At 42.7% G+C, this 18,178-nt stretch overlaps 1 protein-coding gene across 1 annotated transcript; it reads right to left on the bottom strand.

Moving 5' to 3' along the window:
- Nucleotides 1-1,300: 1,300 nt before the first annotated feature.
- Nucleotides 1,301-17,053, bottom strand: LOC124262783. The gene is made up of 3 exons (XM_046697323.1): nucleotides 16,772-17,053; nucleotides 3,868-3,959; nucleotides 1,301-2,438 (listed from the first exon to the last, which is right to left on the bottom strand). The coding sequence occupies exons 2-3, from the start codon at nucleotides 3,932-3,934 to the stop codon at nucleotides 2,050-2,052; spliced, it is 456 nt and encodes a 151-aa protein (XP_046553279.1). The 5' UTR covers nucleotides 3,935-3,959; nucleotides 16,772-17,053; the 3' UTR covers nucleotides 1,301-2,049.
- Between the last annotated feature and the right edge of the window lie 1,125 nt (nucleotides 17,054-18,178).

Raw genomic sequence — 18,178 nt, 5'->3', positions numbered from 1 at the left:
GAAGATATCTTGAAATCGTTTTCAATATCTCTATTCATGATATCTCCAATTCATTTCAAGATATCTTTACAACAAATTACGATCAAAGTAGTTTCTCAAAACATTATCTCTGTTTGAGATATCCATAATTCATTACAAGATATCAGCAATGCCTTTCAAGATATCATTAATATGCTTTAACATATCCTTAATTCTTTTCGTGATATCATGAATTTTATTGGAGATATCTATAATTATCTCTATTCGAGATACCTTCAATTCAATTTCATTCAAGATATCTGTAAAACAATTGAAGATATCAGTATTTGTTAATAAATGTGAAAACGGCTTGCCATACTGGTGCATGTGAAACCTGGCTCCGATTTCTCGAAACAAACTTAAGTCTGAGTTTTGACTTAAGTTAGAGTTTTTACTCAAATTTGAGAAAGCGCAGGTAAATGCATTTCCCAAAATGAACTGAAATCGACATTAAACTCAAATTTAGTAGACAATTTGAGTTTGGTGGATAGATTTCTTAAGTTGTTGGGGCTTTTTTACTGCAAACATGGAGTTGAGTTACAAATTCAGTTGTTTCAAATTATCAAACTCAGTTTGAAACTTGAGTAAAAACTTAAGTTTGTTTCGAGAAATCGGGGCCAGGTTAATGTCCTTGGTGTGGCTCCTGGTGTGGGAATAGACCTGAGGAAGAGACTCCACCCACTGGTGAGCCCTGGTGAGGAATTCACTCCAGTACCCATGTCCAACTCATCAGGCAAGTAGTGGGGAGGTTGAGTCATCGTTGTAGGTGTGATAACGGCATGATATCCTGGGATATATTTGCTGATGTTGATGGTATACGATTTGTCATGAAAGACCAATGTACGTATGTACTGCCCACGCTTAAACCATGACAAAACATGTAATGGCAATTTGTACGCACTGAACGACCATGCACACGACATTGCATATGCATCATTGTTAAAGGGACTAGACGTTGTTGGTTGAATTTCGACATTCCAGGGTTAAGTGAATGGGTGAGATTTTCTTGATCCCCAAAAGATGAAACCTTTAACGAATTTATCCGAAAATACAAGCTGTATTTAATGTGGTTTCCTGTGGTGTGTGTGTACACCTAACCTAACAGCCTGGTTGTGCCGGGATGTTGTCCCGTGCTGTCGGTTGACAGAACTGTCTATCGACTATTCGCGTTCACCAATTCACCATTGTTGTTCAATATTCACCTTATCTTATGGTACAGGTTAAATCAACACATGCAAATCCACTAAGTCGGTAACGATAAATGAGAAATGCATAAAAAGAATATGAATTCATTCATTTATTATTTATTTAATATGAAATCATCTATATATTTATGTAATAAGAAAATGCAAAAAGTGCTCAAAGATAAAAAAGGTTGAAAACTTCGAGAAATCACACACACATCTAACCCTTTTCAATAACTCATAACAGGTTTACCGTTTTTGTCATAATCTGACTGCATATCTCTGCAAGTGAAGAGCTAACTGTTGTAATGGGAAGAAGTCAAGTACATGCGTAGATACCTCAATATCCCACCTAAGTGTCTTGGTGTCAGTATGTGTGTAGGACTTGCCCATGACTTCTGTGTGTGGCCACAAGGCTGTGGTGGGGCTCACACAGCGCGGACTCCGTCAAGTGAGTGTGAGTCAAAGGGTTTTAATGCCGTCTGTTATGGCAACTGGAGCGATATGTGATAATGGGAAGCGTATGGTATCAATATCTTAATTTCTAGAGTCAAAGGTAGACTGTCGTAGCGCTACAGAACCAAACCAAGGTTGGGTCTAACAGTAGCTTTACACACCCCAAGTGAACGTGGACACCCGTTTTCTATGTAAGCATGAGGCTTTGGACGTGTTAGTTTGCCTTGTGTTGCATGACATATTTCATGGATAAGACCACACGGGTTGAGGCCACAGACATCGCTGTATCCGCAACTTCCAAAGACGATCTGACGTCTTGTGAAATACTCAAACAACTTTGATTACCATGTTCTGCAGTAACAGAGGCGGTAAGAAAGGTATTAAAATTTAATCAAAAACATGAAGATGTAAAACGTGCAAGAATTATGAAAAAAGTTGTGAAGACATATTGGGAAAACACAAGTGGCTGTGATGCGGCGTTGATGTTAACATTTGTGCCGGAGAGGCAGCGTTTGTAGTAGAAGCCGTCCACCTCCAAACAATAGTGCATCTTATTACAACAGTCAGAGGGTCTGCGACACGTCCCCCAGTAGTTGGAGCAGCACTTGTTGTGTGAGCCACACTTGAGTCTGTCCTCGCACTGGTAGGTGTACAGACACCGCTGGTGGAGCACGCTCTTGGTGCAACGGGCGTCGGTGCCCGGGTGACCCTGTTCGCATCTCTCACTGCAACACTCCCGGTCAGAACTGCAGCCTTCGTTAGACCATTTGCACAGAAAGCCTGGAACAGACACATCATCACGGAGTATGTATCACAAAATGTTCTGTTTCCAAGTCACGTGGAGACTCATAGTCATATCTCACTGAAGCAGGCTGGACGAACATTAGATTGGTAGAGATAACTGACGGTTTCACTCAGGAGGGAGAGAGTGGAAAAGGACATAGTTTTCTTGATCGAAAAGCACTTGTAATTTTGTACAATACACCACGCGAAGCATTAGACATATGAATCAAGTCTCTCGGTTTGACATGTTTACACTGTAAAACTGCGTCACCGCCAAAGGTGCCTACCACAACTAGCCGACTTTTTAAAATTATTATTATACTAACATTTGCATAGCACCGAGTTCCAGCTCATCTGCTCAAAGGCGTTTTGATTTTCCCTCGATCATTGGATGTCAAACTCGAACGGCACATCGTATTATCAATCTCAACTGTCTGGGGATCGTACAACTCTTGCAATCGACTTAATGTGGCTTTCCCATCCTTGCGAGGTGCCCATTCACAGCTTGGTAGACTGGGACACATAGTCACCGTACTTTGTCCAAGTTTTACTGCACGTTGCTGTACCCGCAACTAGGTGTTTGCAACGGTAATCGGGAAAAAACATCAGGAAAAAAAGAATCGGAAAAAAAAGAATCAATTTTTGCTAGGAAAAATAGAAACAGGAAAAAAAGAATCAGTTCACAGCAGTTAAGACTAGACTTCTTTGAGCACTTCCACCATACCTTGTTCTTTCTTGTACAGTTTCTGGTGTACATGTACGCATTCCAGCAAAGCTTCTTGCCACCCTTGTTGCTCTCTATCACCTCCATAATGTCTTACCTCATACTGACATGCTTTACTCTTATATAGATCTATTGGTACCACTATCAAAACTAATGTAACCATATACCAATTATACATGATTGGAAGCCAGTTAATCCCTTAACAATATCTCTTCCACTCTGCTGTTGAATTTTTCAGGGGATGATACACATACACTATCAAAGCTAATGTAACCATATACCAATTATACATGATTGGAAGCCAGTTAATCCCTTAACAATATACTGACTGTTAGTTTTTTTATAAGCTGATTCTTTATACCAATTATACATGATTGGAAGCCAGTTAATCCCTTAACAATACACTTACTGTTAGTTTTTTTATAAGCTGATTCTTTATACCAATTATACATGATTGGAAGCCAGTTAATCCCTTAACAATACACTTACTGTAGGCTTTTTTATAAGCTGCTTCTTTTTTTCCTGATTCATTTTTTCCGTTTTTGTTTTTCCTGATTCAATTTTTCCTGATTCCTTTTTTCCTACAATCTTTGCAACTTCCGTTGTACTGTCACATAGTGCCACGATGTAACCTACCTTACTTCGCCATGCTGGTGTCACAGTTGGTTCACATGTGTGTTAATACTATGGTGGGTTAGTTACCTTCTACTGGCAAGATGGTGAAGCCCAGAAACGCTGTCACCTGCAATAGCACCGTCGACAGTCGCATCCTGGCAATCTGGCCTCCAGCATAGCTGTAACAGGACAGTATTAGCACATTATAACATTTATCAATCTAAATCACATTGTCTTCGCTGAGACAATACACCATTAAACACATCATTTAGCTAAATCAAGAACACATTAACAAACATATCCATATAACAAGCAACATTAAACAACTCCTGCACCTATAACAAATGTTAAACACTACACAGCTGTAAAATGTTAAACACTACACAGCTGTAACAAATGTCAAATACACTGCACAGCTGTAAAATGTTAAACACTACACAGCTGTAAAAGGTTAAACACTACACAGCTGTAACACATGTTAAACACTACACAGCTGTAATAACTGTTTAACACTACACAGCTGTAACAAATGTGAAACACGATACAGCTGTAACAAATGTGAAACACTACACAGCTGTAACAAATGTGAAACACTACACAGCTGTAACAAATGTGAAACACTACACAGTTGTAACAAAGGTTAAACACTACACAGCTGTAACAAATGTTAAACACTACACAGCTGTAAAATGTTAAACACTACACAGCTGTAACAAATGTCAAATACACTGCACAGCTGTAAAATTGTTAAACACTACACAGCTGTAAACACTACACTAGCTGTAAAAGGTTAAACACTACACAGCTGTAACACATGTTAAACACTACACAGCTGTAACAACTGTTTAACACTACACAGCTGTAACAAATGTGAAACTCGACACAGCTGTAACAAATGTGAAACACTACACAGCTGTAACAAATGTGAAACACTACACAGCTGTAACAAATGTTAAACACCACACAGCTGTAACAAATGTGAAAAACTACACAGCTGTAACAACTGCTAAACACTACACAGCTGTAACAAATGTTAAAGTGAGTGAGTTTAATTTTACCCCGCACTCAGCAATATTCCAGCTATATGGCGGCGGTCTGGACGAGACAATCCAGTAATCAACAGTATGAGCATCGATCTACGCAATGGGGATATGATGACATGTGTCAACCAAGTCAGCAAGCCTGACCACCCGATCCCGTTAGTCGCCTCTTATGACAAGCATAGTCGCCTTTTATGGCAAGCATGGGTTGCTGAAGACCTATTCTAACCTGGATCTTTACGGGTCAAATGTTAAACACTACAGAGCTGTAACAATTGTTTAACACTACACAGCTGTAACAACTGCTTAACACTACGCAGCTGTAACACGTGTTTAACACACCACACAGCTGTAACAAATGTTTAACACTACACAGCTGTAACAAAACTGAACATATCAGACAGCTGTAAGACATTTAACATATTCATCACAGCTATAACACTGTTAAATCCATAACAGAGCTGCAACAACATTACACCGCTGTAATTACCACACTACTCAGTTGTAACACATTGCATTGTTGTAACAACATTACACCGCTGTAATTACAACACTACTCAGTTGTAACACATTGCTTTGTTGTAACAACATTACACCGCTGTATTTACAACATTACTCAGTTGTAACACATTGCATTGTTGTAACAGCATTACACCGCTGTATTTAAAACATTACTCAGTTGTAACACATTGCATTGTTGAACAACATTTGTTACATTACGTAACTACAACACTATCAAACTCACTATTGAACACCTTTACCAAAACTGAACTGTATTAAACCCATTACAGATATGTAACAATGTTAAAGACGTCACATAGCTGTAACAATGTTAAAGACGTCACATAGCAATGTTAAAGACGTCACATAGCTGTAACTATGTTAAACACACACGATTGTAACAAGACCATCTTCGATACTTTAATCAGTTGTCATAAGATTCCACTTAATACATGTTTGTACCAAGTCAATAGCTTACACATTCTATATCTGCACTAAGCCAATAGTTGACACATTCTATATCTGCACTAAGCCAATAGTTGACACATTCTATATCTGCACTAAGCCAATAGTTGACACATTCTATATCTGCACTAAGCCAATAGTTGACACATTCTATATCTGCCCTAAGCCAAGAGTTGACACATTCTATATCTGCACTAAGCCAATAGTTGACACATTCTATATCTGCACTAAGCCAATAGTTGACACATTCTATATCTGCACTAAGCCAATAGTTGACACATTCTATATCTGCACTAAGCCAATAGTTGACACATTCTATATCTGCACTAAGCCAATAGTTGACACATTGACTATTCTATATCTGCACTAAGCCAATAGTTGACACATTCTATATCTGCACTAAGCCAATAGTTGACACATTCTATATCTGCACTAAGCCAATAGTTGACACATTCTATATCTGCACTAAGCCAATAGTTGACACATTCTATATCTGCCCTAAGGGAATAGTTGACACATTCTATATCTGCCCTAAGGGAATACTTGAAACATTCTATATCTGCCCTAAGGGAATACTTGACACATTCTATATCTGAACTAAACTAATAGTTGACACACTCTATATCTGCACTAAGCCAATATTTTATAGTAGCACTTAGCTGGTGGATGACACATTCCATATTCGAAACAGGCCGATAGTTAACACATTGTATATCAAACCAAGCCAGTGAATGACTTATCATATATCTGAACCAAGTCAGTGGATGACACATATTATACTCAGCAGCCAAAAAAAACGACAGTACGAATTCAGAATTAGATAGGCACTGTAATCAAATCATTACAGAAATTGACATAATAAGCGGATCAAAAACATTTCTTGTGTACAATATCTTGACACATCAATGAATAACTCAGCACAATTTCAAGACATTACGTGGACGTTTACAGTCCATTCAGACTCTTGTCTTCAGTATCCAGTGTGACCACCACGAGCGGCAATAACTGCAGCACATCGTCTATGCATGGAGTGCACCAATCGATTGATGAAGGCCATTGGAACCTGGAACCACACTCTGAGAACGGCCTGGCGCAATAAATCGACTATGTTCGGCCTTGGTATGACATTATTCAGTCTCCTCTGAAGTTCATCCCAAAGATGTTCAGTTGGGTTTAAATCAGGACTAAGGTCTCTTTCCACACATTGGTCTGAGTAACGCTGGCCACGTCGTCGCCATATTCTTGTTCTGCCATCTGCAGTTGATACGCAGTACCTACTCTCATTTCTCCATTGTCTGTATCGCCAGTTTTGGTGTTGTAGGGCAAACTATAGACGTTCACGCCGATGACGAGGGGTGAGGATAGGTCCACGGTAAGGTCTACGACAATGGAGGTTCCCGCTGTTAAGACGTCGGCGTACTGTATCAGTACTGATTGGTCTTCCGTGTGTTCCTACTGTCTGGCGTGCTGTTTCGGATGCCTGCATGAAGGGATTCTGTACATGCTGTCGCACAACATGGCGGTCTTGTCGTCTTGTGGTCACCCTTGGTCTGCCAGTACGGGGCGATCATTTGTGGTGTTGGTGGCCCGGAAACGTTGCTGCAGCCTGTAGATGGTCCGAACGTTGACCTAGAAGTGATGGGCAACGGCTTTGTGCAGTGTGGCCAGCTTCAAGTCTTCCTAGCGCCTGGTTCCTCTGAGCTGTCGTGAGAAGGGGCATCTTGCTGACGTTGTAAGGTGAATGTTTCAACAAGGTTTGGGTGTGCATTTTATAGGGCTGGTCCTTGTGAACAGCACGTGCAGCATGAGTTGCATGAAACACATGGAGAACACCGTACCATCTCCGAGATCAGGTTGCGTTTTTGAGACCATTTCCTGGGTTCCATTCTGAGTTTGGGAAGGAATGTCTTTGCTCGGGTAAAGTTGGAGATGTTGTCCAAATAATCAATCAAAACATTAAATGAGTTTGCAGTTATCTGTTTCTGCGAAGGAAAAATCCAAAATGACGTTTCTTTTGCTGCTTAGTATATATCCGAAACAAGCCAATAGTTGACACATTCCATATATGTACCAAGCCAGTAGATGGCACATTAAACATATGTAGCAAGCCAATACTCGGTACCTTATATCATACTCTGCGTGGCTGTAACTCATTGGTGGTAACACACTATAAAGTTGTAACGGGATAACAGATGACACCGCAGAACAATAAACAACGAAGTACAATACCATGTCAGACTGGGCCTGCTCATCAGCGGTGTGGACAGTGACCACTAACAGTCCAGTAACCAAGACAACCAAAGCCAATGTTGAGCATCAACGAGAAAGGCATGGGCCAGTATATAAGAACAAAAGAATGGTTCTTTTATGTTTGGACACCTATCGCTAATACATGACAAGAGGGAAATTGAATTTTCACGTCGAATCCTTTGATGTTATTTGCGGATGTTGCTGCATGTTGGTCTGCATCTCCCAGCGTGGCAACATTAGCGTACTACAGCCATTGCATAACCCACTGGCCACGTAGAAAGATTATTTCCAGACATATGTTCCATTATTTGTAAAGAAAGAAGTTTTAAGGTATATCTTTGTGTTACTACCGTGCATTCCATAGACATGTATCATACATACAACACACTGCAGCGTACTGGTGTACATATTGGCTTCATGTATACCATACGTTGGATATGCAATGCACTGGTGTATTTACTGTGCTACATATATAGCTAATCTGTGATATTCAACGTACCGATGTAATTATACATATGGAACAAAACTGAGAGATGCTGTACAGTCGTGTCAGCGATAATGGCGTGTTTCCCTGTGTATGGGGATTAATTACTTTCAGCGGCAATAGCATGACATACGGCCGTTTTTCACCCGAACGTATACAGTAGGAGTCCCAATACAGCATTAATGTAGGACATATCTAGATTACACCATGAGCTGAAGCCACACATGCATATGCAAGACGATGATGAAGGTGATTGTCAGTGAGAAAATTGGTCGATAATGGCATCACATTCCACAGTGATGAACAAGTAAAGATATAATTGAAGCAGCGCTGTGTCTCACATCGTTGACTGCAGCTTCAGCAGTGGGTCGATTGTGACGTGGGGATGTTTTGTGGATATGAACATCCGAGGGTTTATCCACCACGTTGGAAACTAGAACACCCTTGTCGAGGTCGTCGTCATTATCGGCTAGGGTTATCGTGACAACATATTGACAACTTGGGAGTTCCTGATGGAATGGGTTTCCCACAAAGACTGGCAGCAGAGATAGATGGTGATGGTGTAGCGACTTGACAGAAGCTGTAGAGAATCAAACAAGTATAGCACTCAATCAATATCCATATGCTGCAGTAGGGACCAAGCACTGGCTACACAGGATTATGTCCAAGTCATTGAAGAACCTTCTGGTCCGCCACACGGCCTGGAATAAACTGTTGGCGGCGGCATGACTGAATGGAAGTTACGTTTAAGTCACTATTCAGTGACCGATTGTCAGGGCTCCCTGAGGGCTGAGCCTCCATCCACCCCGACCTAGTCGCAGATTTTGTTTCCTGACATAGCTTCATACATAATACCGACATGTAGAAAGCCAGTGAACATGGCGTCTTGCCTGCATGTCTACATCATTGTCTTAAACAATGTACGTTAGGATGATGGCAACTGGTTACTGGTAACAGGTACCCGTACAACATCTTGATGTGGCCTGGAGTATATATGGCCCGTACAACAACCTGGTGTAGCCTGCGGCATACAAGGCCCGTACAACCTTCTGATGTAGCTGTAGTATACAAGGCCCGTACAGTATCCTGATGTAGCTGTAGTATATAAGGCCCGTACAGTATCCTTATGTAGCCTGGAGTATATAAGGCCCGTACAGTATCCTGATGTAGCCTGGAGTATATAAGGCCCGTACAGTATCCTGATGTAGCCTGGAGTATATAAGGCCCGTACAGTATCCTGATGTAGCTGTAGCATATAAGACCCGTACAGTATCCTTATGTAGCCTGGAGTATATAAGGCCCGTACAGTATCCTGATGTAGCCTGGAGTATATAAGGCCCGTACAGTATCCTGATGTAGCTGTAGTATATAAGGCTCGTACAGTATCCTTATGTAGCCTGGAGTATATAAGGCCCGTACAGTATCCTGATGTAGCCTGGAGTATATAAGGCCCGTACAGTATCCTGATGTAGCTGTAGCATATAAGACCCGTACAGTATCCTTATGTAGCCTGGAGTATATAAGGCCCGTACAGTATCCTCATGTAGCTGTAGTATATAAGGCCCGTACAGTATCCTGATCTAGGCGGGAATATATAAGGCCCGTACAACAGCCAGATGTGGCCTGGAGTGTATAAGGCCCGTACAACAATATGATGTAGCCTGGACTGTGTAAATCCCGTACAACAACATGATGTAGCCTGGAATATGTGAGGCCCATACAACAACCTGGAGTATTCTGGAATATATGAGGCCCGTACAACAACCTGATGTAGCCTGGAGTAAATAAGGCCCGTACAACAGCCAGATGACACATGGCGTGTATAAGGCCCGTAAAACAACCTGATGTAGCTTTGGTTGTTTATGACGAGAATTTTAGTTTCCAAGCTGTCAGATTGACAGGATTGGCGTGGTGAATGATTTTATCAAATGACTACAGTACCCTGCTCACTGATGCTTGTGGGCCTGATGAGATGTTAACCTGTTCTGGCTAAGGTTGTCTGCCTACTGTCACTATGTACGAGCCTGGCAGTTTGATGTGCTAGCGTCAGCAGTCACTGACAAGTCCTGGACCTGCCAATAAGAGCTACCACGTACACATGATGGTCGTGGCGGCGTCGACTCTCACCAACAACACGGGGGAGACAAGATTACTTTATCTCAGATGTCAGATGTCAGATGTCACGCCACACAGCCTATAAATCCCATGCACCGTTAACTCGATAACCAGTTGCTGGAGGCCAGGTGCTGCTCTGACACTTCCTCATTGAACAATGCTCGGGACATTATTGAAGGTTCGATCTGACTTTCACACCGTAAATAGAATAAGTGGCTATATGGGTAAATGCACCTTGATGAAAGACTACATGAAAAGCACCAATGTTGGCCAAACATGCACTTAAAACAGTAGAAAGCCTGCCTTGAGAAGTGTAGGCAGTGACCTCGAGACTGTAGCGAAGCTGTGCCCAACCCACTGATCAATTAAGTGCAGAAGTTATAGCTTCAAGTACTCACAGGATGTCAGCTGCACGATTTCCTCATTATATCACGAAGTTTGTTTGTTTGTTGTTGTTGTTGTTGTTCATTTGTGTATAAAACCGTTTTTGCCGCCAATGACTAACCTACACCTGTCCAGCGACATACTCTGTTCAATACCATTGTTGTTGGTCCTCTGTTGAAAAGTAATTAGTAGAATAGCTTCCTTTAAACATTAATGTATTCAGCTATCTGTCACTTTGTCTAAATGCAGGTGCGCTAAAGACGACTGTTACATTTTTATACGACTAGCGCTTCACAAACGTGTTTGTAAGGAGAATCTATCGACAGTATATACATTGGTATTGCATCTTAATTTCAACATACACGTCAACCTCTTTGTGGCATATACGTCTTAGTACATACGCTAATGTGAACTAAGCATGTCTTTAATCAACACCTTATTGCCAGCACACATGCATGTAAACCTTCTTAATCGATCATCTCTTTACGGTACACATGCATGAAAGTCTACTTAATCGATCATCTCTTTACGGTACACGTGCATGTGAGTCTACTTAATCGATCATCTCTTTACAGTACACATGCAAGTAAGTCTACTTAATCGATCATCTCTTTACGGTACACATGCATGTAAGTCTACTTAATCGATCATCTCTTTACGGTACACATGCATGTAAGTCTACTTAATCGATCATCTCTTTACGGTACACATGCATGTAAGTCTACTTCATCGATCATCTCTTTACGATACACATGCATGTAAGTCTACTTACTCGATCATCTCTTTACGGTACACATGCATGTAAGTCTACTTCATCGATCATCTCTTTACAGTACACATGCATGTAAGGCTACTTAATCGATCATCTCTTTACAGTACACATGCATGTAAGTCTATTTATTCGATCATCTTTTTACAGTACACATGCATGTAAGGCTACTTAATCGATCATCTTTTTACAGTACACATGCATGTAAGGCTACTTAGTACACATCGATCATCTCTTTACAGCACACATGCATGTAAGTCTTCTTAATCGATCATCTCTTTACGGTACACATGCATGTAAGTCTACCTAATCGATCACCTCTTTACAGCACACATGCATGTAAGTCTTCTTTATCGATCACTGTCCATTTTCCTGGACAATCCAATGAAAACCAAAACTTCATGACCGAAGTTTCTTCCACGTGACGTTTAGAACACATACCAAGACATAAACGGGTTGATATGCCTCACGTGTATATCTGTTGCTGGTCGTATATATTGTCCTTGTCCAAAATATAGTACTAAAGGAAAACGTAACTGTGCTTCCCAAGAAGCTAAATGTAAATGCTGTGTTACTGAATACAGCCATAATGTTTAGTCAGTTGTTGCATTATAACAAATTCATTGTGAAAGCCCACAACAGGGAGGAGGAGGAGGAGACAGAGTGACATGTCCTAAAGAGAGGTGATATAACAACTCGATGAAGGATATCGGGTGTAACCAACATCTGCATTGAAACTGGCGAAGCAGCATCGTGCTTTTAATATACCAGATGATTGAAAATAGCTTGGGGAATGTTGTTCCAAATATCAACCTAACATTAGGCAAATTTAGCTGGCGTTACTGGCTGCCTCTGGTCCTATCCTAGGTATGGTCCGACCTCATGTTCTACGGGGTACAGGCACGTGGACAACCGGCCCTTGATAAGTCATGAGTATCTGGCAAATTCGTTTTGTGCCATTCCTTTTCGAAGCAAAACTATAGAGCGTCGCCGTTGTTGCGACATAGTCTTTGAAAGCGTTATTTATGGTTAAACGAAAGTGTTTTATGAGCATCTATTAGCAAAAAGATAATGGTGTTCAGATACCAAAACCAAGTGCGTGAGTATCAGGCTCCAAACAAACCCTTAAACATCTAAATTGTTCGCCGTGCATGAACATGCACGTTCAAATTGTGAGTAACGATGTTAAAGTCGTGGAGATGTCTTCCTAAATATGAATTAAAATGCTTTCGTCAATTTCAGAACCTATGTTTTGTACTTTATATGAAGCACTTCCCACAAGTGTACTTCCCACATTCTAACCACAGCATACCATTTGTATTTGTATTTGTACTTATATTCATGAAACCTTTACAAGCAATAGAAAATACTCTCTATGCACCTCCAGACTTTGGTACGCCACATTTCTCAACAGTAAAAGTAGCTCTGAGACGTTCTCTTGGAACTGATCATACAAATACATGATCTTTCCTGACCACGTATCAACAACTCGAGAGTATTAAACCTGTAAAATCCTACTGATTGACAACTTCGTCATTACAGCCTCCATATGTCCATGGTACTGCTGCTATCGGTGTCTTCCCATTCTGCCTACACGTTAAAACAACATGATACGGTCCAGTGATCAGGATGTAAGGTTAATGTGCTGACCTATTCTACCTTCACTAAAATCAACTTGACCAAAAGTCAACTTTTGGCAATACGGGAAACATTGACTAAAATAGGGTTTCTAGATATAAGGTATCGTTATCCTTGGTGAATGCATTTCATTCATTGAAACTGACAAAATGTCATGGAATATAATTCTTCAACTGCTGATGCCACCCCTCAAAATGGTTATTCGTCCTGGGCCCAATATTGCCGAACTGTGTCCAGATTCCTACAGGAAAGCGTGCCTCATAGTCCATATAGTCATTGATGGCATTCCAACGGGGCGTGGTTGTGTTGCATTGTGGATTTAATGAAGTCTCCAGTTATGAAAAAGCGGCCCTTGTATGCGGAATGCACACACTTCCAATTAGAAGATAACATACTGTGTTACAGCGAGGTTTACAGCGAAATTATTATAGCTGTATTTATAATTTCAACTAAAAAAATAAAGATTAAATAAAAATTAAAATAGATCAAACACAGTTCTGAAGTTAGACTCAGGAACACGTAAAGGACATAACCTCACGGAATCTGACTGAACTCTGAGGTACTGCACTGACAGTAGGTGTCCAAGTGCTGACAGTAACATAGTCTGTAATGTATTGTTCCGCACACAAAATCAGCCGCCACTTGGCTAGGCAGGGTGAGCTACACACACAGCTCCTCCAGCCACTTGGCTAGGCAGGGTGAGCTACACACACAGCTCCTCCAGCTGCCCATGCTGCCACTTGGCTGGGTAAAGTGAGCTACACACACAGCTCCTCCAGCCACTTGGCTAGGTAAGGTGAGCTACACACACAGCTCCTCCAGCCACTTGGCTAGGTAAGGTGAGCTACACACACAGCTCCTCCAGCCACTTGGCTAGGTAAGGTGAGCTACACACACAGCTCCTCAAGCCACTTGGCTAGGCAGGGTGAGCTACACACACAGCTCCTCCAGCTGCCCATGCTGCCACTTGGCTAGGTCCTCCAGCCACTTGGCTAGGTGAGCTACACACACAGCTCCTCCAGCTGCCCATGCTGCCACTTGGCTAGGTAAAGTGAGCTACACACACAGCTCCTCCATCCACTTGGCTAGGTAAGGTGAGCTACACACACAGCTCCTCCAGCTGCCCATCCAGCTGCCCATGCTGCCACTTGGCTAGGTAAGGTGAGCTACACACACAGCTCCTCCAGCCCCATGCCACTTGGCTGAGGTAAGGTGAGCTACACACACAGCTCCTCCAGCCACATGCTGCCACTTGGCTAGGTAAGGTGAGCTACACACACAGCTCCTCCAGCTGCCCATGCTGCCACTTGGCTAGGTAAGGTGAGCTACACACACAGCTCCTCCAGCCACTTGGCTAGGTAAAGTGAGCTACACACACAGCTCCTCCACTTGGCTAGGTGGTGAGCTACACACACAGCTCCTCCAGCTGCCCACTGCCACTTGGCTAGGTAAGGTGAGCTACACACACAGCTCCTCCAGCCACTTGGCTAGGTAAGGTGAGCTATACACACAGCTCCTCCAGCTGCCCATGCTGCCACTTGGCTAGGTAAGGTGAGCTACACACACAGCTCCTCCAGCCACTTGGCTAGGTAAGGTGAGCTACACACACAGCTCCTCCAGCTGCCCATGCTGCCACTTGGCTAGGCAAGGTGAGCTACACACACAGCTCCTCCAGCTGCCCATGCTGCCACTTGGCTAGGTAAGGTGAGCTGCACACACAGCTCCTTCCAGCTGCCCATGCTGCCACTTGGCTAGGTAAGGTGAGCTGCACACACAGCTCCTTCAGCTGCCCATGCTGTCACTTGGCTAGGTAAGGTGAGCTACACACAGCTCACCCAGCTGCCCATGTTGCCACTTGGCTAGGCAAGGTGAGCTGCACACACAGCTCCTTCAGCTGCCCACTGCTGCCAGCTTGGCTAGGTAAGGTGAGCCACACACAGCTACACACAGCTCCCCCAGCTGCCAATGCTGCCACTTGGCTAGGCAAGGTGAGCTACACACACAGCTCCTCCAGCTGCCCATGCTGCCACTTGGCTGGGCAAGGTGAGCTACACACACAGCTCCTCCAGCTGCCCATGCCCATGTTGCCACTTGGCTGGGTAAAGTGAGCTACACACACAGCTCCCCCAGCTGCCCATGCTGCCACTTGGCTAGGCAAGGTGAGCTACACACACAGCTCCTCCAGCTGCCCATGCTGCCACTTGGCTGGGTAAGGTGAGCTACACACACAGCTCCTCCAGCTGCCCATGCTGTCACTTGGCTAGGTGAGGTGAGCTACACACAGCTCCCCCAGGTGCCCATGTTGCCACTTGGCTGGGTAAGGTGAGCTACACAGCTGCAGTACGGCCATCACGTGCAGTCCAAGTCAACTGGTGTTCTGTTCCGGGGACCGATCAAGTATCATGTCATCTATACCTGGCTTATTAGTCATCCAGTTCATAGACTCCCTGCTGTGTGTGATACGTATGGGATGCACGACGCAGGTAGGTATTCCCAGCTGTCGCATACTGGCAATTAATTACTCTCCAGGTAGCTATACTAATGCTTAGTCTCTGAATATATATATTTATATATATTTTTTTGATAGTAACAAACAAGCCCGTTTAAATTGAAAAGGAGACCAAGGGAGACCACAGATTCAGATAAACCTGAGGAAATCTAGACTTGCTTTATTTAGGGCTTTAGCACTGCAGAGAGGGCGTGGCAGTAGGGGAAATAATGTGGTTCAGGGACTGGGAGACAGGCTAATCCCGCATACATGATGGGGTAGATAGTGTTTCTCTATTTAGCTCCAATAGAGACACACAGTCGAATTTAGAACGATGGAACTGACAATACGATTTGTACAATACAGTTTGGACAATACGGTTTACGGGTCCTACTGGGTGTAGACCTGATACTGTGATGTACGGCCGGTGCAGCACGTATCTTACAGACGTAGCCACAAGTGATTCCCAAACACACCGACCACAGTCACAAAGTCACATACGGGAATACCCAGTTGTAAGGGCTTCCATGTAGCAGCAGAGGACGTTTCCACATAGACCGATTACGGCATTGATCGGCTTCTGACGGCATTCCAAACATTCGAAGAAATGAGACATATTTGATTGTGAAATAAACACCGCCTTAGCTCAAATTAGAAAAAAGTGATCGTGTTACCGGTCAATAGTATCAATCTTGTGTTTAAACAATCGAAAACAGGATGTTGGGTTTATATTTGACCAATCATGGAGTTATTTGAGGACCGACTATTGTAGACACTCACAGAACATGGCATCAGGTCACATCAAATCGTCACATTTCCAGTGTCAACAACTCGTGAGAAAAGCCAAGAGCCCATACCTCAGTGTGACAGTTTAGTCCCTCTGGCCGTGTAAATCCATGGTGTGTAGATGGTTGTGGATCGGGCGCAGCAGCAGGACCAGGGACGGCGACTTCAGGAGGATGAATGAATCAAGGGCGAACGGAGGACACGAGTGCCGCGAGATGTTTCCCGCCACCGACTGCAGTCTGGTGCCTACAACCAGGGAGTCAAGTTGAGCCCACCATCGATCGATGCAGCCTTCACTGATATATTCAAATAGCATTCAGCTTCACTGGCATGGGAACCGGTGGAGAATAGGCCGTTGTCCACGCCATGGTGACCTAACTGCTGTATTGGATTGCTGATTGGTTTGATTGCGCTGACCTTACACTCAGCGTTCCTACACGCCTCAGTCGCCCCACGGTACAGACCTGTTCTCTTGTCACATGAGTATTATGTATCGTTATCTCAAGGTTCAATTTCTTTAATAAAGCCGAAACGTGTTTAACAGTTTTCACACAAGTCGGTGAAAAATTGGAATTTTAATAAGAATAGTTAAAGATAACGTGAACATGGATTTTCCTCGACGAGTGGACACCCGCAGATAATGGCTGGCGGTGGTCACATGTGTTTTGTTGTATTCCCGGGCCCAAACTATGTATAAGTATTACCCCGGGGTCAAGTTTCAAAATTAATATTTAACACTATGAGTGTCCAGATGTGAAGAATAGCCCACAAGTTCTCACAGAGAATGCCCAATTTGAAAGACACAACTCGTAAAAAAATAAAGACAATATTTCTGTCACCTGTTGTTGCTGTTTTATTGAAGAAAGTGTCACGAACGAAAATCAGAAATTGTAGCACTCAAGGGGAGCTTGTAAAAATTCCATCACATCTCATGCAATGCTACCCTACACGATCGTTGTAATCTACGTGACTTTTCTTTATGGTGTCTGCATAACACATTGTAGGGAGATATCATTCACAAAATCCAGTCGTTATTCCCAAAGTTGTGGTTCGTTAACTGACTGACTGACTGAGTTTAGTTTTACGCCGCTTTTAGCAATATTCCAGCAATATCACGGCGGGGGACACCAGAAATGGGCTTAACACATTGTGCCCATGTGGGGAATCGAACCCGGGTCTTCGGCGTGACGAGCCAACGCTTTAACCACTAGGCTACCCCACCGCCCCTTGTGGTTCGTTAAGAAAACAACATTACATGTAACATCCTTTCCACAAACAGTTGAGTTTGTTAGCATTATAACAATAAACTTTATCAAGGCAAAGCTCTTGAAAATATCATTTTATGTTATACTGTTAAATGCAGTTCTTTACACACAAAAAAACGACAAAATGAATCGACATCTGAGAGGTAATATAATGAACTTCACTGAGAATACAACAACATTTACGTAAGGTAATATTATTGATCAGGTTGCCAA

The sequence above is a fragment of the Haliotis rubra genome, unplaced genomic scaffold (assembly GCF_003918875.1).
Source record: "Haliotis rubra isolate DU_JTF1 unplaced genomic scaffold, ASM391887v1 Scf855, whole genome shotgun sequence".
NCBI lineage: Eukaryota > Metazoa > Mollusca > Gastropoda > Lepetellida > Haliotidae > Haliotis > Haliotis rubra.
Note: the sequence above shows the minus strand (reverse complement) of the source record. Positions and strands in the feature narration are given on the sequence as shown.

Bases quoted from the DNA above. Each gene is read 5' to 3' on its own strand.
- LOC124262783 (XM_046697323.1), bottom strand. From the start codon at position 3,934: ATGCGACTGTCGACGGTGCTATTGCAGGTGACAGCGTTTCTGGGCTTC. The intron at 2,439-3,867 runs GTAACTAACCCA...TGTCTGTTCCAG, and splicing joins CACCATCTTGCCAGTAGAAG to GCTTTCTGTGCAAATGGTCT.